Source organism: Neoarius graeffei, chromosome 17 (assembly GCF_027579695.1).
Source record: "Neoarius graeffei isolate fNeoGra1 chromosome 17, fNeoGra1.pri, whole genome shotgun sequence".
Taxonomy (NCBI): Eukaryota; Metazoa; Chordata; class Actinopteri; order Siluriformes; family Ariidae; genus Neoarius; species Neoarius graeffei.
Window position 1 is genome coordinate 63403680 of NC_083585.1, and position 20287 is coordinate 63423966.

Here is a 20287-nt window from a genome sequence, read left to right on the forward strand (position 1 = left end):
GGTGAAACCAAGCAACCGCTTCACAGGCGTATGGCTCAACACAGGAGAGCCAGTTCCTCAGGCCAGGACTCTGCTGTCTACCTTCATCTTAACAACAAAGGACACTCATTTCAGGATTCCAACGTACGCATTTTAGCCAGAGAGGATCGTTGGTATGAGCGAGGAGTTAAAGAAGCCATTTTTGTCAACCTGGAACGGCCATCACTGAACAGAGGTGGGGGTCTAAGACATAATTTATCAGCCAGCTACAATGCAGTCCTTGGCACACTTCCCAGACAACTGAATGCACACCAAAACCCAGCTGTTTTCAGTGGCTCACAGGAGGACAGAGAGAATCAGCATTCCATTGATCACCTTAACGGGCAATCCATTGATCACCCTAACGACTCTCGAGGCCATTCACATTCAGCCCCCAGTGACCCACGCCTACAGGATGACTCAACGACACCTTAGATGAGCTTTTCATCCATGAGAGGATAAATACCTGATACTCCCTACCAGTCAGACAGAACTGAAGAAGCCTTTCGGATGAGAGGTGAAACGTCTTCAAGAATTTTCAAGCAAGTCCAGTTGCTCTCTTTTACCACCCATAGTATACGCCCTGTAGGAAATACACACACACACGCACACACTGTTTCAAATCTCTTCACACTGAATGGCAATTTGCTAACATAGCCAGGCCCCTACTGACACATTACAAAAAAGGAGCCCTCTCTTTAAAGCCCCGCCCACTCTTTCTGCCACACAGAACACACACAACCAGGAAGTTCATTTCAGAGAAAACGAAACTCAGCAGAGAGTTCAGAGTCTTTCTCTCTCTCAGTACAGGAAAATGGCAGAGGCTGGTATTTCAGTAGATCATTTTTCTGTGGATCAGTTCAGCTGTCCAGTGTGTCTGGATCTCCTGAAGGATCCTGTAGCTATTCCCTGTGGACACAGTTTCTGTAAGGTGTGTATTAATGGCTGCTGGGATCAGGAGGATGTGAAGGGCGTCTACAGCTGCCCCCAGTGCAGAGTGACTTTCACCCCAAGGCCTGTTCTGTGCAGGAACAACATGCTGGCTGAAGTGGTGGAGAAACTGAAGAAGACTGAACTCCAAGCTGCTTCTCCTGCTCACTGTTACGCTGGACCTGGAGATGTGGAGTGTGATTCCTGCACTGGGAGAAAATACAAAGCCGTCAAGTCCTGTCTGGTGTGTCAGGCCTCCTATTGTGAAGCTCATCTTGAACCTCACTATCAGTCTCCTGCCTTTAAGAAGCACAGGTTAGTTGAAGCCTGTGCAGAGCTCCAAGAGAAGATCTGCTCTGAACACGACAAACTGATCGAGATCTTCTGTCGTACTGACCAAAGCTTCATCTGTTATTTGTGTATGACGGATGAACATAAAGGTCATGATACAGTTTCAACTAAAGCAGAAAGAAATGAAAAACAGGTGAGAACTGGACATCATTCTTCTTTTCCAAGTCATTTTATACAAATTCTATTTCTAATCTAATTTCGATTCAGTGGATTTAATTGGTTCTCTGTCATTCTCAGTGAAGTAAATTTTTATTTCCAGTCAAACAGTAATATGTAAAGAAATGTTAGAGATCAGACCAGTCAGTCTGCTTTAAACAGCCAACACCCAACAACCTTCTTCCAGCATTTTACAGCTAAAGTGCTCACGTGACTGTGTTAAAGCTCTGTAACTGGAGATCATATTTCATAACATTTAATGATCTACAGGTAAAAAAAAAAATCTTTATCTTTCTGAATGTGGAAATTGGGTGTGGTTGTCTTCCGGTGGAATTGGGTGTGGTTTTGAATGTACACACAGCACCTTAAAGAAGTAAACCTGACTATGACTCTGGATTTTACTGCTGAACAAATAAATAACTCCCATGAATCCAGATGTGCACTGTGCATGTCTCCCCCCTCTAAACTCACTGAGAAATAAAAGGGAACAGTGATGACGCGCACTGCTCTCAGATCAGTCTTCTTCTTCTGTCAGGTTTTATGGCAGTTTACAAGCAAAGTGTATTACCGCCATCTACTGGACTGAGGTGCAATCAAATGGATGTCATTTCAAAGAAAAATTGAATAAAAAGGAAAAACAACAAACTAAATCCTATTTGCTAATTTTGTTTCTTTGATAAATGTTATCATAGCACAAGTGATGTTTTCTGATCTCGGCTCACCTAATAAGGTGTCTAAAGAAAAGGCTTTCTTGACTGCGTTCACTTCCCTCTTCAGTTTTTCTCTGTCTGTAGAATTTTAAGCACCTTAAAAGAACATGATCTACATCCTCTCTCACTCCACAAAGTTCACATTTTCCAGATGGATGTTTGTTTGCAACGTATAAGCTGTTATTTAATCCAGTATGGCCTATTCTCAGTCTTGTAAACCAAACCTCCTCCTGTCTGTTTGGGTAACTCGGTTTGCTACTTGAGATCTTTCTGTATATTATATAAGTGTCTACCTTTCTTCTCCTTATCCCATTCAGCTTGCCATATGTTAACTCTGTTTAATGAGTACCTTAAAGTGCATATCACGGGTAAATTCAGGAGCAAGATCAATGTAATTCTCCTATTTTAAATTAAACTTTGGTCAAATATCTGTAACATTTTTTGCATTTTTTTTTTTTTTTTTTTACCTTGCGCAATACCAGAAAAATTCAGTTGAAATCAAGCCATTTGAGGTGAATTGGTCCGCCTCTGAAAAAAAATTGGCATTTGAATTTCCCGGGAAACATTTGATTTTTCGTGACATCATCTGCGGGACGCCTCCCTCTGAATCCTACATCAGTGCTGGTTTGTTTCTGAGAAAACGACCTGGTGGTTTTCTGCAAATTTCTTCGTTATCGCGTAACTATTAAAATGGTTCATAGATGTATCGTAGGAGGGTGTAGCGACACCAATCTTGATGGAATTAGTACTAATCATTTTCCAAAAGACAGGACAGTGAGAGAGAAATGGGAGCGCTTGGTCTACACAGGCTGTGCACTGAAACCGGGCAAGCTCTCGCAGCCTGCCAGCGCTTCTGCAGGTGACGTCACGATTCTGGCTCCAGACTCCCTTGGGATTTTTTAAGATGCGTTTGGTTATTTATTTTTTTTTTTCTGCTGTAGACAGATGGCCTTGTGCAAAATTACCCTTCTGGATGAGTGTGTAAAGGGACATACTTTTCATATAAAAAAACCTAAATTGGTCCAGAATATGCACTTTAACTTCTGATCTACTGAGTGGAATACTTAACTGAACCTCCTCTTCTTTGCTTGCCTCTTTTGCCAGCTTGTCTGCTTCCTCATTGCCACCAACTCCTTTATGGGCTGGAACCCATACAAACTGGATTGATATTCTCTGTTGACTGATTGCAAATAAGATATTAATTTCATTCAATAAGTCCTGTCGGCATGACGATTCTCTACTTTGAACGGATGTGAGAGATGACATAGAATCAGAACAAATAACTGCTTTAGGGGACCTAGTTTCTTCTATCCACTGTAATACAATAATAATGGCTGTCATTTCAGCTGCAAATATAGACAGATGATCTGATGTTCTCTTTTTAATAGAGATTTTGTAATCAGGGATATAAACTGCAATACCTGTTTTACCCTCTGAATCTTTAGATGCATCTGTATAAACCTGTGTTGTATTATAGTACCTACTTCCTAAATATTGCTCTACGTTCTGATCCACTCCTCCAGATTTAGCTATCTCTTTGGTTTCCATGATCACCGTAGGGGAGCAAAACAACCAAGGTGGAGTTGTTACCAGGGGCACAGTCTTATTACAAATGATATCATCTATTCCCAATTGACTTGGTAATTTGTTACCATCCCATCCAAAGCTACAAATCTGGGATATGCCATACTCCCAACACTCACTGAGAACTTTTTTTAGTAGGGTGTGATGCCTCATGTCCATTTAAATTAATCCAGTTAGCCATACTCAACTTAAGACGTCTGAGGCTGAAGGGCATTTCTCCTGATTCTACTTGCAACGCTGGTATGGAAGAAGTTCTAAATGCACCACAACATGTCCTGAGACTTTTAGCCTGCATTCTATTGAGTTCATTAAGCAATGTCTTCAATGCTGAAAGATACACAATACAGCCATAATCTGAAACTGATCTCATCAGTGCAATATAAATTCTTTTAAGGGACATCCCTGAGGCTCCCCAGTTGTACCCTGATAAACATTTCAAAACATTAATGCCCTTTTTGCATTTCTCAGTTATTTTCTGAATATGTTCCTTCAATGTTAACTTGACATCAAACCAAACTCCCAAGTACCTAACAATATTAACTTGCTCTAAGGACTGGTTATACAACTTAAGCTCTACTGTGGGACTCACTCTTTTCTTTGAAAAACAAATAAATTGAGTCTTTTCTACAGACAAATGAAAACCCCACTCACATGCCCATTTTTATACCTTGTTGATAGCTAATTGCATTTTAGTTCTAATATCAATATTTCGTCCTTTTATCCACAAAGCTCCATCATCAGCATATAATGCTCTATTGATTCTAATATCTATTTTATTAAAAACATCATTAATGATAATGTTGAACAGTACTGGACTGCATACACTACCTTGAGATGTTCCATTTTCTATTGAATCGATGTTAGAGAAGTTAACCCCAACTCTTCTATTGTTCTGTCCTTTAGGAAGTCTCTAATCCAGTTAAACATCTTGCCACCAATACCCATCCTATTCAGCTTAATTAACAACCCCTCCTTCCATAGCATATCATGCGCTTTCTCTCTATCAAAGAATGTTGCTAAAACTGATTCATTATTGACTTGTGCTTTCCTTATTTCATTTTCTAAACATACAATAGGGTCCATTGTAGTACGTCCACTACGGAAGCCGCTCTGGTGTGGGGAGACAAGACCTCTTTTTTTCAATTTCATACACTAGCCTTCTAGTGATCATTCTTTCCATAATCTTACATAAATTTGATGTTAATGCTATTGGCCTATAACTTTTAACTTCAGTTTTATCCTTCCCTGGTTTTCCAATCAGAACCACTACAGAATGTTTCCAACACAAAGGCAATCTACCTTGCTCCCAAATCTTATTAAAAAGACTTAAAATTACATATTTAGCCACGTCATTGACTTCATTTTATAACATATACCATCTTTCCCTGGTGAAGTGTTCCTAACCTCATCTAACGCTCTCCTCAGCTCAAATAATGTAAAATCCTTATCAAGTACACTCTCACTTATTACCTGCTTTTCCAGTAATCCTTTATTCTCATCTATTACTTTAACTCTCCAAGACAATTCATCATCAGTTAAGTTCTGTGAACTATGAACCTTAACTTTTCGCAAGCATCTCTGCTTTCTCTTGATTAGTTACTGCCTCCACATCATTGTTTTTAATCACAGGTAAGGAAAACTCCCTTCTAATGCCTCCCATCTTTTTAATCACGCTCCAAATATCATCCCCTTTGACTTCTGCCCTATTTTAGAACAGAAATCACGCCAATATTTCCTTTAGCTTCTCTTATAATTCTTTTAACCTTTTGAATGTGATTTTTTTTTGTATTCCATTAAATTGGTATAGGAATGGTTTGATTGAACAATTTTGAAAGCTTTATTTCTAGCTTTAATTGCTTCCTTACAATCATCTGACCACCAAGGTACCATTCTCTTTTTCCTCATCCCAGAAGATTTGCCAAGAACCTCTTCTGCTGACTCATAATATATTTGTAATGATTGAGTTTAACTCAGGGCGGCACGGTGGTGTAGTGGTTAGTGCTGTCGCCTCACAGCAAGAAGGTCCGGGTTCGAGCCCCGTGGCCGGCGAGGGCCTTTCTGTGAGGAGTTTGCATGTTCTCCCCGTGTCCGCGTGGGTTTCCTCCGGGTGCTCCGGTTTTCCCCACAGTCCAAAGACATGCAGGTTAGGTTAACTGGTGACTCTAAATTGACCGTAGGTGTGAATGTGAGTGTGAATGGTTGTCTGTGTCTGTGTCAGCCTTGTGATGACCTGGCGACTTGTCCAGGGTGTACCCCACCTTTCACCCATTGTCAGCTGGGATAGGCTCCAGCTTGCCTGCGACCCTGTAGAACAGGATAAAGCGGCTAGAGATAATGAGATGAGATGAGACATACCATCTAGCATCTCTCTCAAAATTCTTTTACCAGGGTTATAAAAGTTGATAATTTTAATCTTAGTTTTACCGACCCAAATCTCAACCAGAACTGCTTCAACCTCTTTATCTATATTTAAAGCTCTGTAATTAATCCCCTGCTGAATAAATGTGGCCACTCCACCTCCTGCAGTATCCCTGTCTTTACGCACTGCTAGGTATCCATATATTATTAAATCAAGTGATGGTTTTAACCAGGTTTCCTGTATACAGATAATGTTTGGTTTAACAACTTGTTCCTCAGTAAAGTGTTTTAGTTCCTGACCATTAGCAATTAAGCTCCTGGCATTCCACTGTAGAATAGATAAGTCATTATTAACTGCCACGTGGTGCTTGACTATCAGATACCTCTAATACCATATTGTGAATGGAATCAACTGACAATTCATGAATCTCTAGATAATTTTCCACTGCTTATTAAATTATTTTAATTCTATCAATTCTACTTGCTACTTGGGCTGAGCAATTAACCACTTCCACCATAAAAGCAATGAATTTTTTCTTCTCCACAATTAAAGTCTCTTCAGTTACTTTACAGCATTTCAGAGTCGTTTGAGTTTGACTCGGGGGTAAAACTACAGGAGTCATACTTCCTTTAACCCTTGATTTTCCTTGGTTTTCTTTGTCAACCTTTTTAATAGCTTCGGCATAAGTAACGCTCTCTTTCACCTTAACACTTTGCACTTGAATTGCTCTTTTATACATCTCACACCCTTTAAAGGCCGCACTGTGTTCACCTCCACAGTTACAGCACTTGATTTTGTTCCTTCCTCACATTTACCATATTCATGTTCGCCTCCACATCTAGCACACCTAGGTTTTGACTTGCACACAGAAGAAATGTGTCCATATCGCTGACATTTAAAGCATCTAATTGGTGGTAATTCCATTTACCTGACTTATCTTCACCTTCCCTGTTATAGTACTCTCACTGTCATTCTCTTCTGAAAACTCCTCCAAATCATTAGTTTCACACTCATCTAGAACTCCTTTCAATCCATGATCGCACCCCAGTCCACCAAAAGCCAGTTGCAATGAATCTGCCAGCTCTTTCGCATTCCCGGAAGCACTCATCGCGTTTTTTCTCAGATCAGTCTGTCTGTGAATCCCATTGAAAGTCACAGCTGCCTTTTGAACAGTTTCACTCCAGAGAATATTGCTGAACTACCTTGATGTTTCTGTCACACAAATAACATTTGAAATAACAATCAGTTGACATTTTCACAGAAAACTAAACTTATAATATCATAAGTGGTGCAAACATATGAAGATAGAAGTCACTTCATTTTGGGTGTCTTTTAATTTTAGTTAGTTTTAGAGGCGATATTTCTAGTTTTCATTGAAATGTTTTTATTGCCTTTTTTTAGTTTTTTTTTTTTTCGTTTTGGCTATAATTGTGTAGAAGATGATGAAATGTATTTAAAATGTATTTTATTTGTTCTCAGAATGAGCTAAAGGAGGAGCAGATGAAATCCCAGCAGAGGATCCAGGAGAAGCAGAAGGAGGTGCAGGAGCTGAAACAGACTGTGGACACTATTAAGGTGAGGAGTGAAGAGTAGCTGTGTTTCAATTAACCTGCTTAAAGGAGATACGCAGAACCATGGCCTCATTTTTTGTTCATAAATGCCTTGAGACCCCAAGAATGGCACAGGAATAGTTTTAAGCGTTAACAATCAATCTAATATCGTAATATTTATGATTAAAATTATTCATATAGGTAGCGGCCTGAGTGAATGACCTTGACGTCTGTAACGTCACAGCAGGAAGGCTATCGGTCCCATCGCCATTTCCGCGATACTAAAACACAGAGCTAACTGCAACTTCCAGCTTCCGTTTTGAGGTAATTTATCGCCATGCCATGTAGATGTGTTGCTGGCCGGTGCAGCAACATGACAGAAGGTGGATTTATGTTGCATTCATGGCCCAAAAATGTTCAAACTGCAAAGATTTGGAAGCATTTTGCGAGAAGTTCACAGGCACATTGGGCGCCTACGAAGTGGTCTCTCCTCTGCTCTGCACATTTTACTGAAGACTCGTACGAAACCTCTGATCTGTTGAGGAGCGTTGGCTATAAGCCAGTTTTGAAAGAGGGTGCAGTATCAACAATTAAATAAAACTATGAGAAAAGGAAAAATAAAAAAATAAAAATAATTTTTTTTAAAAAAGGAAAGCAAGTTCACTGGCACCAGCTCTCCCACAGTTTGAGCCGAGGGTTGTTGGTAAAACCCAGGATGGAACGAGACGTGACATATTATCGCTCAGGCAGTGACCTCCCTGCGGTTGTTTCTAAAACCGGCGATGTCCTGTCCCAGGTTTTAGTAATTGCCTGAGCCGAGCAGTAATGGTGGAGTACTCGGTATGGAGAAAATGGAGAATGAATGGAGCAGCCGTCTGATTTCTAAACTGGATATTGTTGCCATCTCGCCCTTATGTGGAAGAAGCGAATGAACGGAGAACTGAATGAACAACTGAACATCAGATTGTTTTAAAACAATCGGCCACAAGATTGGCCTTCAAGAAGCGAGAACGCAGACGGGTAAGCTCCGACTCTCATTTGGATACAAAACAACAAAAACAACACGTTTACCTGCATTTAGATTAATACATTGTATTGTGTATTTAAGTTACCGGTCTAAGATTTATTTAATTTGCTTCAGAATGTGATTGTTTCAGTTCATCTGATTATTTAATGAGCCTTTTACGTTTTATCAGTGAAAATGCTTGCATGTGGGCGGCACGGTGGTGTAGTGGTTAGCGCTGTCGCCTCACAGCAAGAAGGTCCTGGGTTCGAGCCCCATGGCCGGCGAGGGCCTTTCTGTGCGGAGTTTGCATGTTCTCCCCGTGTCCACGTGGGTTTCCTCCGGGTGCTCCGGTTTCCCCCACAGTCCAAAGACATGCAGGATAGGTTAACTGGTGACTCTAAATTGACCGTAGGTGTGAATGTGAGTGTGAATGGTTGTCTGTGTCTATGTGTCAGCCCTGTGATGACCTGGCGACTTGTCTAGGGTGTACCCCGCCTTTTGCCCGTAGTCAGCTGGGATAGGCTCCAGCTTGCCCGCGACCCTGTAGAACAGGATAAAGCCGCTAGAGATAATGAGATGAGAATGAATAGATGCATGTACGTGTATGTTGCATAAGTTATAACACCTATCCTGTTTTAATGAGTCAACCCACAATCAATGAAGTCAAATCAGTCTTAGTTGAGCAAGTCGGTAACGGTATTTCTTACTTTCACCATAAATTTTTATTTATATGACTTTGGTCTATAGCTGTCAAAGGCCTCGGCCTTAAAACCAGTTCCCGCAGTGACATCACGCGCTCAGGGCTGGCTGGCTCAGCGGGGCAGCTCCAATGCCAAATTTGCGGTCGAGTTTAACTCTCAAAAAAAATATTTTTTGATTCCTATTTATGCAACATACAAGAGTCAAGGATGGAGATACTATCCACTCAGAAATGTATTTAAAAATAAAGGTTCTGCGTATCTCCTTAAAATAGTGAACTAAAAAAACAAGGAATGAAAACCCGGGGTTTAACAAAAACAACTCAAATATCTCTTGAGAGAGTTTATTTTTACAGAGTATCCGATTAGACCTACATTGTGTGTGTGTGTGTACTAACAGAAGCGTTCACAGGCAGCAGTAGATGACAGTGAGAGGATCTTTACTGAGATGATCAGCTCCATGGAGAAAAAGCGCTCGGAGATGACGGAGCTGATCAGAGCTCAGGAGAAAGCTGAACTGAGTCAAGCTGAACGACTCCTGAAGCAACTGGAGCAGGAGATTGCTGATCTTCAGAGGAGAGTCACTGAGCTGGAGCAGCTTTCACACACACACGATCACATCCACTTCCTCCAGGTAACACTCACTGTCTGATCTACAGAGGGCGCTGTTCCTCACAAAGTTTCCTCCTAAAAGCTCATTACAGCAACAATAAATGTTCCTGTCTGAGATCCCAAGTGTGTCTTTGGTCTGATTCAGTCTGAGATTCATTCGTTCCTCACCTACACTTTTCTCCTTCTCTATTCTGTGTTTCCTCTCTGTAGAGTTTCCCGTCTCTCTGTGTTTCTCCTGGATGTGACGACTCACCCAGCTTCACTGTCAATCAACATCTCTCATTTGATGGAGTGAGGAAATCTCTCTCAGATCTGAAAAAACGAGTCAAGGAAATCTGTGAGGAGGAATTCAGCGTAATCCATCCACAAGGTAAACAAACAAACATTTGTTCTGTATCACAGTAGAGAGAGCCATAAAATTCACATTACAGAAATAAAAAGTAAACGGGAACAAAACTGCATCAAATCACAAAGCATTAGTATTAGCCTCAGAAATTACATGTGCAAATTACAAATAAATTTCCCAGATAAACAGGACCTTAATCACAAATCCACAAACTAATCTTATTGAACTTTACACATAACAAATATGATGAACATTAGATCAGAACCGAGGCCTTAATTCCTCCATAAAATCCATCAGAAAGTAAAAACACACACATTGTCAGAGCTTCAGCTGGGAGAAGTTTTTTGCTTCTCATGATTCTTACATTCAAATGCTGCACAGTGTGATAACATTTTGGCCGATCTCTAAATCGTGTCTGACTGAGAGCAGTGAGGAATCTAATTTTTCATTTTCATGCTTTAAACTGTTTTCGTGTCATTTTTCAGTCTCCATTTTGTCTCTGTGTCTCTACAGCTGCGGCAGTTCACATGATTTTACCCTCAGAACCAAAGAGCAGAGAAGATTTCCTGCAGTGTAGGTGTAACACACACACACACACACACACACACTCTTCAACTCAGAGGAGGACCGCCCACATGATGGTCTTTCTTTTGACCTACAACACACAGAATGTGTATCAATAATAGTTTATTTATATCACACACAGAATTCTAATACATACGAAGGATAAAATTCTGCCTAGAAATAACTAGTAATCTAATCTCACTTGGCAGAAAAAAATAATGGATTACTGTTATAAAGAAGAAAGCTAGTCGCACAGAGGCACAATGATAAAATACAATATTTCAACAAATACAATAAAACAATAAAAAGAGGGAAAAAATGAAATGACAATGTGAGGAAAAGAGAAAGGAATGCTGATCTGAAGCGATAATCGTACTTTTGATAGAACGCTTGAAATTGCTGAAGCTAAGACTCTGGAAAGATTCATCAATACTGTTCCAGAGAGCAGCAGCTTTGAAGCGAATATTAAACTTGCCATCGTTAGTTCTGGCTGAAGGAACACAAAATGAAGATCTCGAAGCCAGTCAAGTTTTATACTTGTGCCTTGATGCTAAAAGTGTCAAAAAGTTATCGAAGGCAGGCAGCAAATAAACTAGAATGAAATTTAAATAAAAAATACTGTTTAAGTAATCTATAAAATCAGAGAATTTCATCATCTCCAGCTTTTTAAAAATAGGAGGTGTGTGTTCATTAAAAGAAGCTAAATTAATAATTCTGACAGCTTTCTTCTGGAGTCCAGTTATCGGTCGAAGGGTAGCCTCATAAGTATTACCCCAAACTGTAACACCGTATATTAAAAAAGAATAAATAAGAGAGTAGTACAGCTGAGTTAGAATACTTTGAGAAACAGTGATGAAGCTCAGCGATAATTCCAAAGCCTCTGGAGATTTTCTTGCTCTACTGGTGGATGTGTTTCCTCCTGATGAGGTGAGAGTCGAAAACTACTCCAAGATACCTGATGTGGTTCTTCTGTTTAATCGGCTTATAATTAATTTTCAGGAAATGGTTCTGCTCAGTTTCTTTTGGGGTGGATTAAAAAAGAACAAAATTTGTTTTGTCGACATTCAGAGAGAATTTATTTGCACAAAGCCATGCGATGATATCAGAATTACTTTATTAATCCCCGGAGGGAAATTCAAATTTGCAACCAAGCTCCCAAATATTGACCAATTCAGAATTTACCCTGGCTTCTAGAGAATCTAAAGATGAATCTGCCAGGAATAAATTTGAGTCACCTGCAAAAAGATGAAAATCAAATATATTGGAGCAGCTCATAAAATCATTTATGTATAAGAGAAATAGAAGGGGGCCATGATGTGAACCCTGTGGTACTCTACATGAAATTGGTAAAGAGCTGGATGAAATATTAACGATTGAAACAAACTGATGTCTATTTGATAGTTATGAGGCAAACCAATCATGGACAATCCCACGGATGCCATAAGAATATAATTTTTCTTACAAAATATCATGATCTATGCCATCAATGGCTTTACTCAGACAAAGAATGATACCACAGGAAAATTTGCCATCTTCAATTGCTCTTTGGATTTTATCAGTGATTTAGTAAAAGTGCATGTTCTGTAGATCTATTGTCACGGAAACCAAACTGACCAGAATATATTAAATCAAACTTCTCTCGATATGTATTCAGCCTATTTTACATGAGTTTTTTTCTAATAATTTTGATAGACCAATTTCTCTTTTGTCAATTTTTATGATTAGAAGTTAACAGTTGAGCTCCTGCTTTAAACACGGGTCTGACACGAGCAAGTTTAAAAGAATCAGGAACAGTACCAGAAGTAAAGAAGTGATGTAGGATCTCCACAGGCTTTGAGATTGAGTTTAATATCTTGAACAGGGCTACAGAAATACTAAAGGGGCCACAAGCCTTTCCAGACTTGAGCCGGAGAAAAAAGCCTTGAATTTCTTGTGTCCAGGACTAAGAAGAAAGCTGTCGCTTGTCAGAGAAGCAAGAAAATCTGAAAATATTTTGTTGACCTTTGGTATTGCTTGGCTGATACTTTTACCAGTGTCTGCAAAATAAACATTGAACTCATTTGCTAGATCCTTTTACCTATAGGAGTCAAATGGTTTAGCTTATTTCTCTACACTTTGTACTGAGCATACAGGCACTGATTTCTCGTCTTGATCGATTTTTCTATACAATTTGATTTTATAATTCATTGTTCTAAGACTGAAGGGAAATCCAAGGTTCAGATTTGAGTTTGATTTCCTTCCTTGACATGGTTTTTCAGAGGAACATGAGCGGCAATAATTTCATCAGAGTTTTCAATAAAGCTGGAGAATGTCAGGAATATCAGGCTCACCATCGGACTGGCTAGAGCAGTCAATTTGTTGAAAACCATAAATAAATGCATCATTGAACCATATGAAATCCATCCATTATCCATAACCAATTATCCTGTGCAGGGTCGCAGGCAAGCTGGAGCCTATCCCAGCTGACTATGGGCGAGAGGTGGGGTACACCCTGGACAAATCACCAGGTCATTGCAGGGCTGACACATAGAGACAAACAACCATTCACACTCACATTCTCACCTACGGTCAATTTAGTACCAACAATTAGCCTAACTAACCTGCAGGTCTTTGGACTGTGAAGGAAACTCACACAGACACAGGGAGAACATGCAAACTCCACACAGAAAGGCCCCCATTGGCCACTGGGCTTGAACCCAGAACCTTCTTGCTGTGAGGCGATAGTGCTAACCACTACACCACTGTGCCACCTGCCACAGGAACTCTCTTCTCTAAACTTGCTTATTCAATGGGGAGGGTGAATTGAGTCAATAGACACAAAGTTGGGAAAATGGTTAGTTAGGTCATTATAAAATATTCCCATTACATGTATATGTAGCATATTTAAGTCATCCGGCCATCCATTATCCTTAACCGCTTACTCTGTGCAGGGTCAGCCAGGATAGGCTCCAGCTTGCCTGTGACCCTGCACAGGATATTTAAGTGAATTAAAATATATATCGTCAATAAACATGGTTGTAAAGAATAGGAAGATAAAGTATTGATAAATTGACCTGTAGGTATCCGAGTGTCTGAATTCATCAGATTTAAGTTTAGGTTGCTCACAAAAATACAAAGCTTTGACTCCTCATGGATTTTATCAATTATTATTGAAAGCTTATCCAGAAATGGCTGAAAAGAACTGTTTCGGTGTCTGTATCTCACACCACAAACTGTGTTCTTACTGCCTTCATTATGGAGCTCAACAGAAACTGATTCGTCTTGATCAGAAGTATTAAGGTCATCTCTTAGATTATCACTTCAGGAATTTATGAAGAGTCCAATTTGGAGTGTGGGGAAATGTAAGTAAAAATTGCCAAAACTATCTTTGAGTTGAATGCCAGGTTTCTGAAAGGCAAAGGATCTTCAATAGATGATCTAAAATACTGAGTATGTCTTGAAATGCATCAAATTTAGCTGAGAGGCTCCTGATAATATAGTGAAGGAAAGAGAACAACTTGTCAGATAAACAAGAAGATAGTCATCTATATCCCCCGCCCTACATACCAACTATATACCAAGTTTCAAGATATTGTCATGTTTTTGAAGTTCTGCTGCAGGAAACCAACCGTACCTCTTTACACTGACCTCAGCAGCCCATGACATAAACCCACCAGACCTTTGGTCCAGGTGAGCTCAAAATTAAAATTTCACATTTCTTAGTATCAAAAGGCACATACACTTTACTTCAACACATATACCAACTTTCAAGACCAAACCACTCATAGTTTTCAGGTTCTGCTCTGAAAACCAAACCTACCCTAGAGACTAAGTCTGAAATTGTTTCCATGGAAACATGAAAAATTAAAATTTCTCAAATTTCTTCGTATGAAAAGGCACATCTACATCACCTTGTTAATATGTATACCAAGTTTCAAATCCGTATCATGAATAGTTTTGGATATATGCTCCAGAAACAAACATTGCTCAAAGTCAAAATCTATTACTATGTAAAAATGTGAAAAATACTTTTTTCCAAAAATCGAAAATAGCAAAAGGCACCAGTTCACATGTTGGTTGATATTTATACAAAGGTTCATGAAGATATCTTCAGTAGTTTTAAAGATATGGCCCAGAAATGAAAACATGACCAGATGGACGGATGCATCGACAGAACCTGTTTCTATATCCTTCTCCAACCTTCGTTTGGGTGGGGAATAATTACGAAGTTCTTGAGAAGAATGAAATTCGTGTGGGGAATAGTACCTAGAATTAATATGACGAGTATTCACGTCAGGATTGAAATAACTTAGGTTTGGTGATAATTCTAATCATCATAATTAATCTCATAATAATTCTAAGCAGGAACAACGTCAGCTTGATTCACACACAATTATACTGACAAAGTTAAGGTCAAAACAGAAAAAGACACCACGATACAACACTAAAGATTGAAGTATTTTGTGTGTACAGAATGCTGAGGGAAAAGGGAGGAAAAGAAAAAAATGGCTGAATGTGAAAGCTGTTTGGAGTGGTTCCATCAGGAATGTGAAGCGACCCCAGGGCCTGTTTTTCACGATGGGGGGCAGCAACTGCAGAATCTAAAGGGGATGAGGTGCAGTGGGTGAAGACGGACCACCAAAAGCAAGATTTTGTTCATTAACTTGGTTATTAATGCATAAACATTTGATTTTTTTTCTTTCTTTCGCCTCGACTGTCGTGACATGCGTGGATTAAATATACATTATTCTCGATGCGTCAAGTTGGAGCTTAATCTTATTTTTATGTAATAAAAAAGGGCTTCATATTTAACAACAAATGCACTGGACTTGGAAAACTGATCTACATTCCTCACCACAGTTTATTAACATATCATCACCATCTTTTAAACTTGAATGGTCTTCAGAAGTCACAAATCTAAGCTTGAAGGTTGATTTTATAGACATGGTATCTACATTTTAAGCTGGGATTTTATAAAGCTCATGAGCGGACATCGTTACTGCTGAGAATTATGGCGATGACACGATCAATCTCAGAATTCCAGACATGATAAACAAAAGTACAACACTTATTCAGAAGGTCATTAAAGCAGGGGTCACCAAACTACGGCCCGCGGGCCAGATCCGGCCCGCCACCCCCCTTTGACCGGCCCCCCAGCCCCTCTGCCCCCCATCACTTGAACCGGCCCTATGAGGCAATCCCCAAAAGTGGTCATGGCCTATTTTTTTAAATTGCTTTTTGGCAAATAATAACATGTCTGCATCTTGTATTTTGTTGAATTTATCAATTAAAATTGATATTTAGTTATAAAATGAACTATTCATATTTTCTTCATATGCTCGCGATCAAGCAGTGACAGGCAGCGCATGCGCAGAGAACTGTCAGTGTTCAGGACAGCAAAATGGCTAGCGGTCAGCGAAAAGCTGACAGAGAGTGCAGAGTTTTTAAAGAACAGTGGACCACTGATTATTTTTTCGTTCAGTGTAAGGACCGTGCAGTTTATCTTGTATGCAAAGAAAGTGAGCTGGTTTTCAAAGAATATAATCTGTGTCGTCACTATGAAACCCGCCAGAAAGAGTATACTAGTTTGCGAGGGCAAACAAGAGAAGACAGGATTCGGAGGATGAAATGCGGACTGGCTGCACAACAGAATGTATTCCTTCACCAAACCCAGATCAACCAGGCTGCTGTCTGAGCTAGCTATAAGGTAGCTCACCTAATAGCTACGCATGGAAAGCTGTTTACTGATGGGGACTTTGTTAAAGTATGCATGCTTGCTGTGGCCGAGGAGGTGTGTCCCGACAAGAAGGATGCGCTCAATGCGGTGAGTCTCTCCGCACCTACTATGACCAGGTGAACCAAAGATTTGGGGGACAACGTGTATGACCAGCTGAATGAGAGAGCGTCAGAATTCGAGTTTTTTGCTTTGGCCATGGATGAGAGCAATGACGTGCAGGACACAGCACAACTACTGTGATCTATTGATCTATTGCTCATATTATTATAATTTCACTGTTTTTTTAAATGTATTTATTTTATAGGCCTATTTATTTGACCTTTATTAAGTGCTGCATACAATTATTATTTATATTATTAATAATATCATCAGGCCTACCTACAATTTATAATTTTCCACTCACCTTTGCCAGTGTCAATCACCTCAAATAGGCAGATGTTTCTTACCTTGACAGCTTTGATATTATTTTTATTAGAAAAAAAATAAATGGAATATCAGTGGTATTTCAAATTAAAACAAAGTGTGAAGACTTGATTACTACATTTGCAAACCACTAGTAAAGATAAACAAATATGTGCTAGGAAACAAGTGTTGATATAGTAGTATGGATATAGTAGTGGGGATGGCCGTACCAGGCTAGTAATCTCTACTACACAATGAGGCCTGCTGGTGGTCATATTTGTCTGGGTCATACAATTCTATGTGATATAGCTGACCCGACCCCGGCCCCCATCACAGTCAGGAACGACAATGTGGCCCCCAGAGAAAAAAGTTTGGTGACCCCTGATCTAAACCTTTTCCTGTGCAGACACAATTATACTGAGCATAAATTCATACAGAGACTGTGTGTGTGTGTGTGTGTGTGTGTGTGTGTGTGAGAGAGAGAGAGAGAAAATAAGAGTACTGAATAACAAAGGTATATAAAAAACTAATGTTTATAAGTTATTTTAAAATGGAAAACTGTGAATAATAATGTAAAGTGTCAGAACACTGTTGTGATGTCGGAATTAAAACATGCTGTACATTTCTCTGAACAGTAGGTGTCGCTAGTGAACTCTGTTGAATGAGACTCCGAGTCATGAATCTTTTCGTGAATCACAACCACTGAGCTCTATATAAAACCTGGAGGGCTCCGAACCCATTCTCCTCTGTAGAGACGAGTGAAGCCATCTGGACACCATCTTACCACTCACATCGCGTGGATTTGGTTTGTGTGTTAAACCGTCGTCTCATCTCATTATCTGTAGCCGCTTTATCCTGTTCTACAGGGTCGCAGGCAAGCTGGAGCCTATCCCAGCTGACTACGGGCGAAAGGCGGGGTACACCCTGGACAAGTCGCCAGGATTGTGGGGGAAACCGGAGCACCCGGAGGAAACCCACGCGGACACGGGGAGAACATGCAAACTCCGCACTGAAAGGCCTTCGCCGGCCACGGGGCTCGAACCCGGACCTTCTTGCTGTGAGGCAACAGCGCTAACCACTACACCACCATGCTGCCATGAGAGATGATAATACTAATAACACAAAAGGCTGTACAATACTTCCTTTCTATTTAGGACAGCTGTTGAAACAGGATTATTTTCTCATGTTATTTGCCATTTTCACTTCATTCTCACAGTCATGTCTTAACAGTATTTATTCATCACATAATTCACTGTCATTTTAGACACAAACGATTCTATTTTGATGCTTTTTCTTTTTAAGACGACACAGTGTTTAGCAAATGGGGTAACTTTTAACCTGGTAAACAAATGTAATAAGAAATACAGCGTCTGACAGTATGGATGCCGGATGCACCGTCTGGCCAAATGCTTCAGTGAGATGACGACTGGACTGAACCCACACTCCACAAGCAGTTAACAAAACTCATCTTGCATAGGCGTGAATTATTTTATTTTCCAATGCATACATCATTCATAATTCTGATTAAAGTTGCATTTGTTTACCACATTAAAAGTTACCCCATTTGCTGAACAGCGCGTGGGCTTAAAAAGAAAAAGCTTCATTCTCACATGTTTTAACAGTATTTATTGGTCACAATTTTGCTAATTGAATCTTTTGTGTCTAAAATGTGACCAATAAATACTGTTAAAACAGAGGGGAATGGGTTCGGAGCCCTCCAGATTTTATATCGAGCCGAGGCTTCTTTCGTCATCGGTCACATGGTTTTGTCTGCCACGTCCCCTTCTACTCCATTCGCGCTTCGGAGCCTCACGACAGACAGGTGTCTCACACACACTTCTTATAAATCCTGTGATTAACATCTAACCTGTGGATATTTTATTGTTTTAGATTTCTGTTATCTGACTCTGGATCCAAACACAGCACATCCTGAACTCATTCTGTCTGAGAAGAACAGAGCGGTGACACACAGTGAGACAGAACAGAGATACTCTGATCACCCAGAGAGATTTGACTCCTTGTGGCAGGTGTTGTGTAAGGAGAGTGTGTGTGGACGCTGTTACTGGGAGGTGGAGTGGAGGGGTCGTGGTGTGGACATATCAGTCTCATATAAAGAGATCAGCAGGAAAGGAGGGGGTAATGAGTGTGGGTTTGGATACAACAGTCAGTCCTGGAGTCTGCTGTGTTTTTATTCCTCTGTCTGTTTCTGGCACAACAACATTCAGACTGATCTCCGAGGTCCATCATCCTCCAGAATAGGAGTGTATGTGGATCACAGTGCAGGAACTCTGTCCTTCTACAGCGTCTCTGACTCGATCAGGCTCCTCCACAGAGTCCACACCACATTCACTCAGCCTCTATACGCTGGGGTCAGGATGTGGGGTTCTGACTCATCTGTGAGGTTTTGTGATCCGATGAAAAAATGAAATGTTGGTAAAAGTTGAAATGTTTAGTAAAATTATAACTGAGGTGTCAGATTGAATTTCTCCCTGAAATACAAAGACACTTTTGTGTGCAGAAACTGTGGCACTAATGAATTATTATTTTCAGAGTGCATCTGTTTTATAGATTAATAAGAAAAGTTACATAAATGTCTTGATGCAGAATATAAGATCTCATCTCATTATCTCTAGCCGCTTTATCCTTCTACAGGGTCGCAGGCAAGCTGGAGCCTATCCCAGCTGACTACGGGCGAAAGGCGGGGTACACCCTGGACAAGTCGCCAGGTCATCACAGGGCTGACACATAGACACAGACAACCATTCACACTCGCACCTACGGTCAATTTAGAGTCACCAGTTAACCTAACCTGCATGTCTTTGGACTGTGGGGGAAACCGGAGTACCCGGAGGAAACCCACGTGGACACGGGGAGAACATGCAAACTCCGCACAGAAAGGCCCTTGCCGGCCCCGGGGCTCGAACCCGGACCTTCTTGCTGTGAGGCGACAGCGCTAACCACTACACCACCGTGCCGCCCAGAATATAAGATGTTTCTAGAAAAAAAAAATTCAGACTATTTCAAATGTCTGCACTATTATGAGATTTATTACACTGATATGAAAGTTTAGAATGTCTCAAATTATGTTTTTTCTTTGGCAAAATCTGTTTTTCAGAAATAAAACTTCCTCAAACTACTGCGTCTTTCTGTCCTGCTGCTGGTGGAAACACACCCTACTGTGTGTAAGAACATTTTTAACAATTTTATGTCTTGAACCATTTTCTGTTGAAAAAATAACAATTACACTCACTGTATTCAGACCCCTTTAAAAAATAATATTTAAAA

At 40.1% G+C, this 20287-nt stretch overlaps 1 protein-coding gene across 1 annotated transcript; it reads left to right on the top strand.

The window, feature by feature from the left end:
* The first annotated feature begins 790 nt into the window (after positions 1-790).
* LOC132864424 (tripartite motif-containing protein 16-like) lies at positions 791-19470 on the top strand. Its single transcript, XM_060897841.1, has 6 exons — positions 791-1432; positions 7588-7683; positions 9763-9996; positions 10185-10344; positions 10834-10893; positions 18893-19470. Exons 1-6 carry the CDS (start codon positions 833-835, stop codon positions 19426-19428), a joined length of 1686 nt encoding a protein of 561 aa, XP_060753824.1. The 5' UTR covers positions 791-832; the 3' UTR covers positions 19429-19470.
* Positions 19471-20287: the final 817 nt, after the last annotated feature.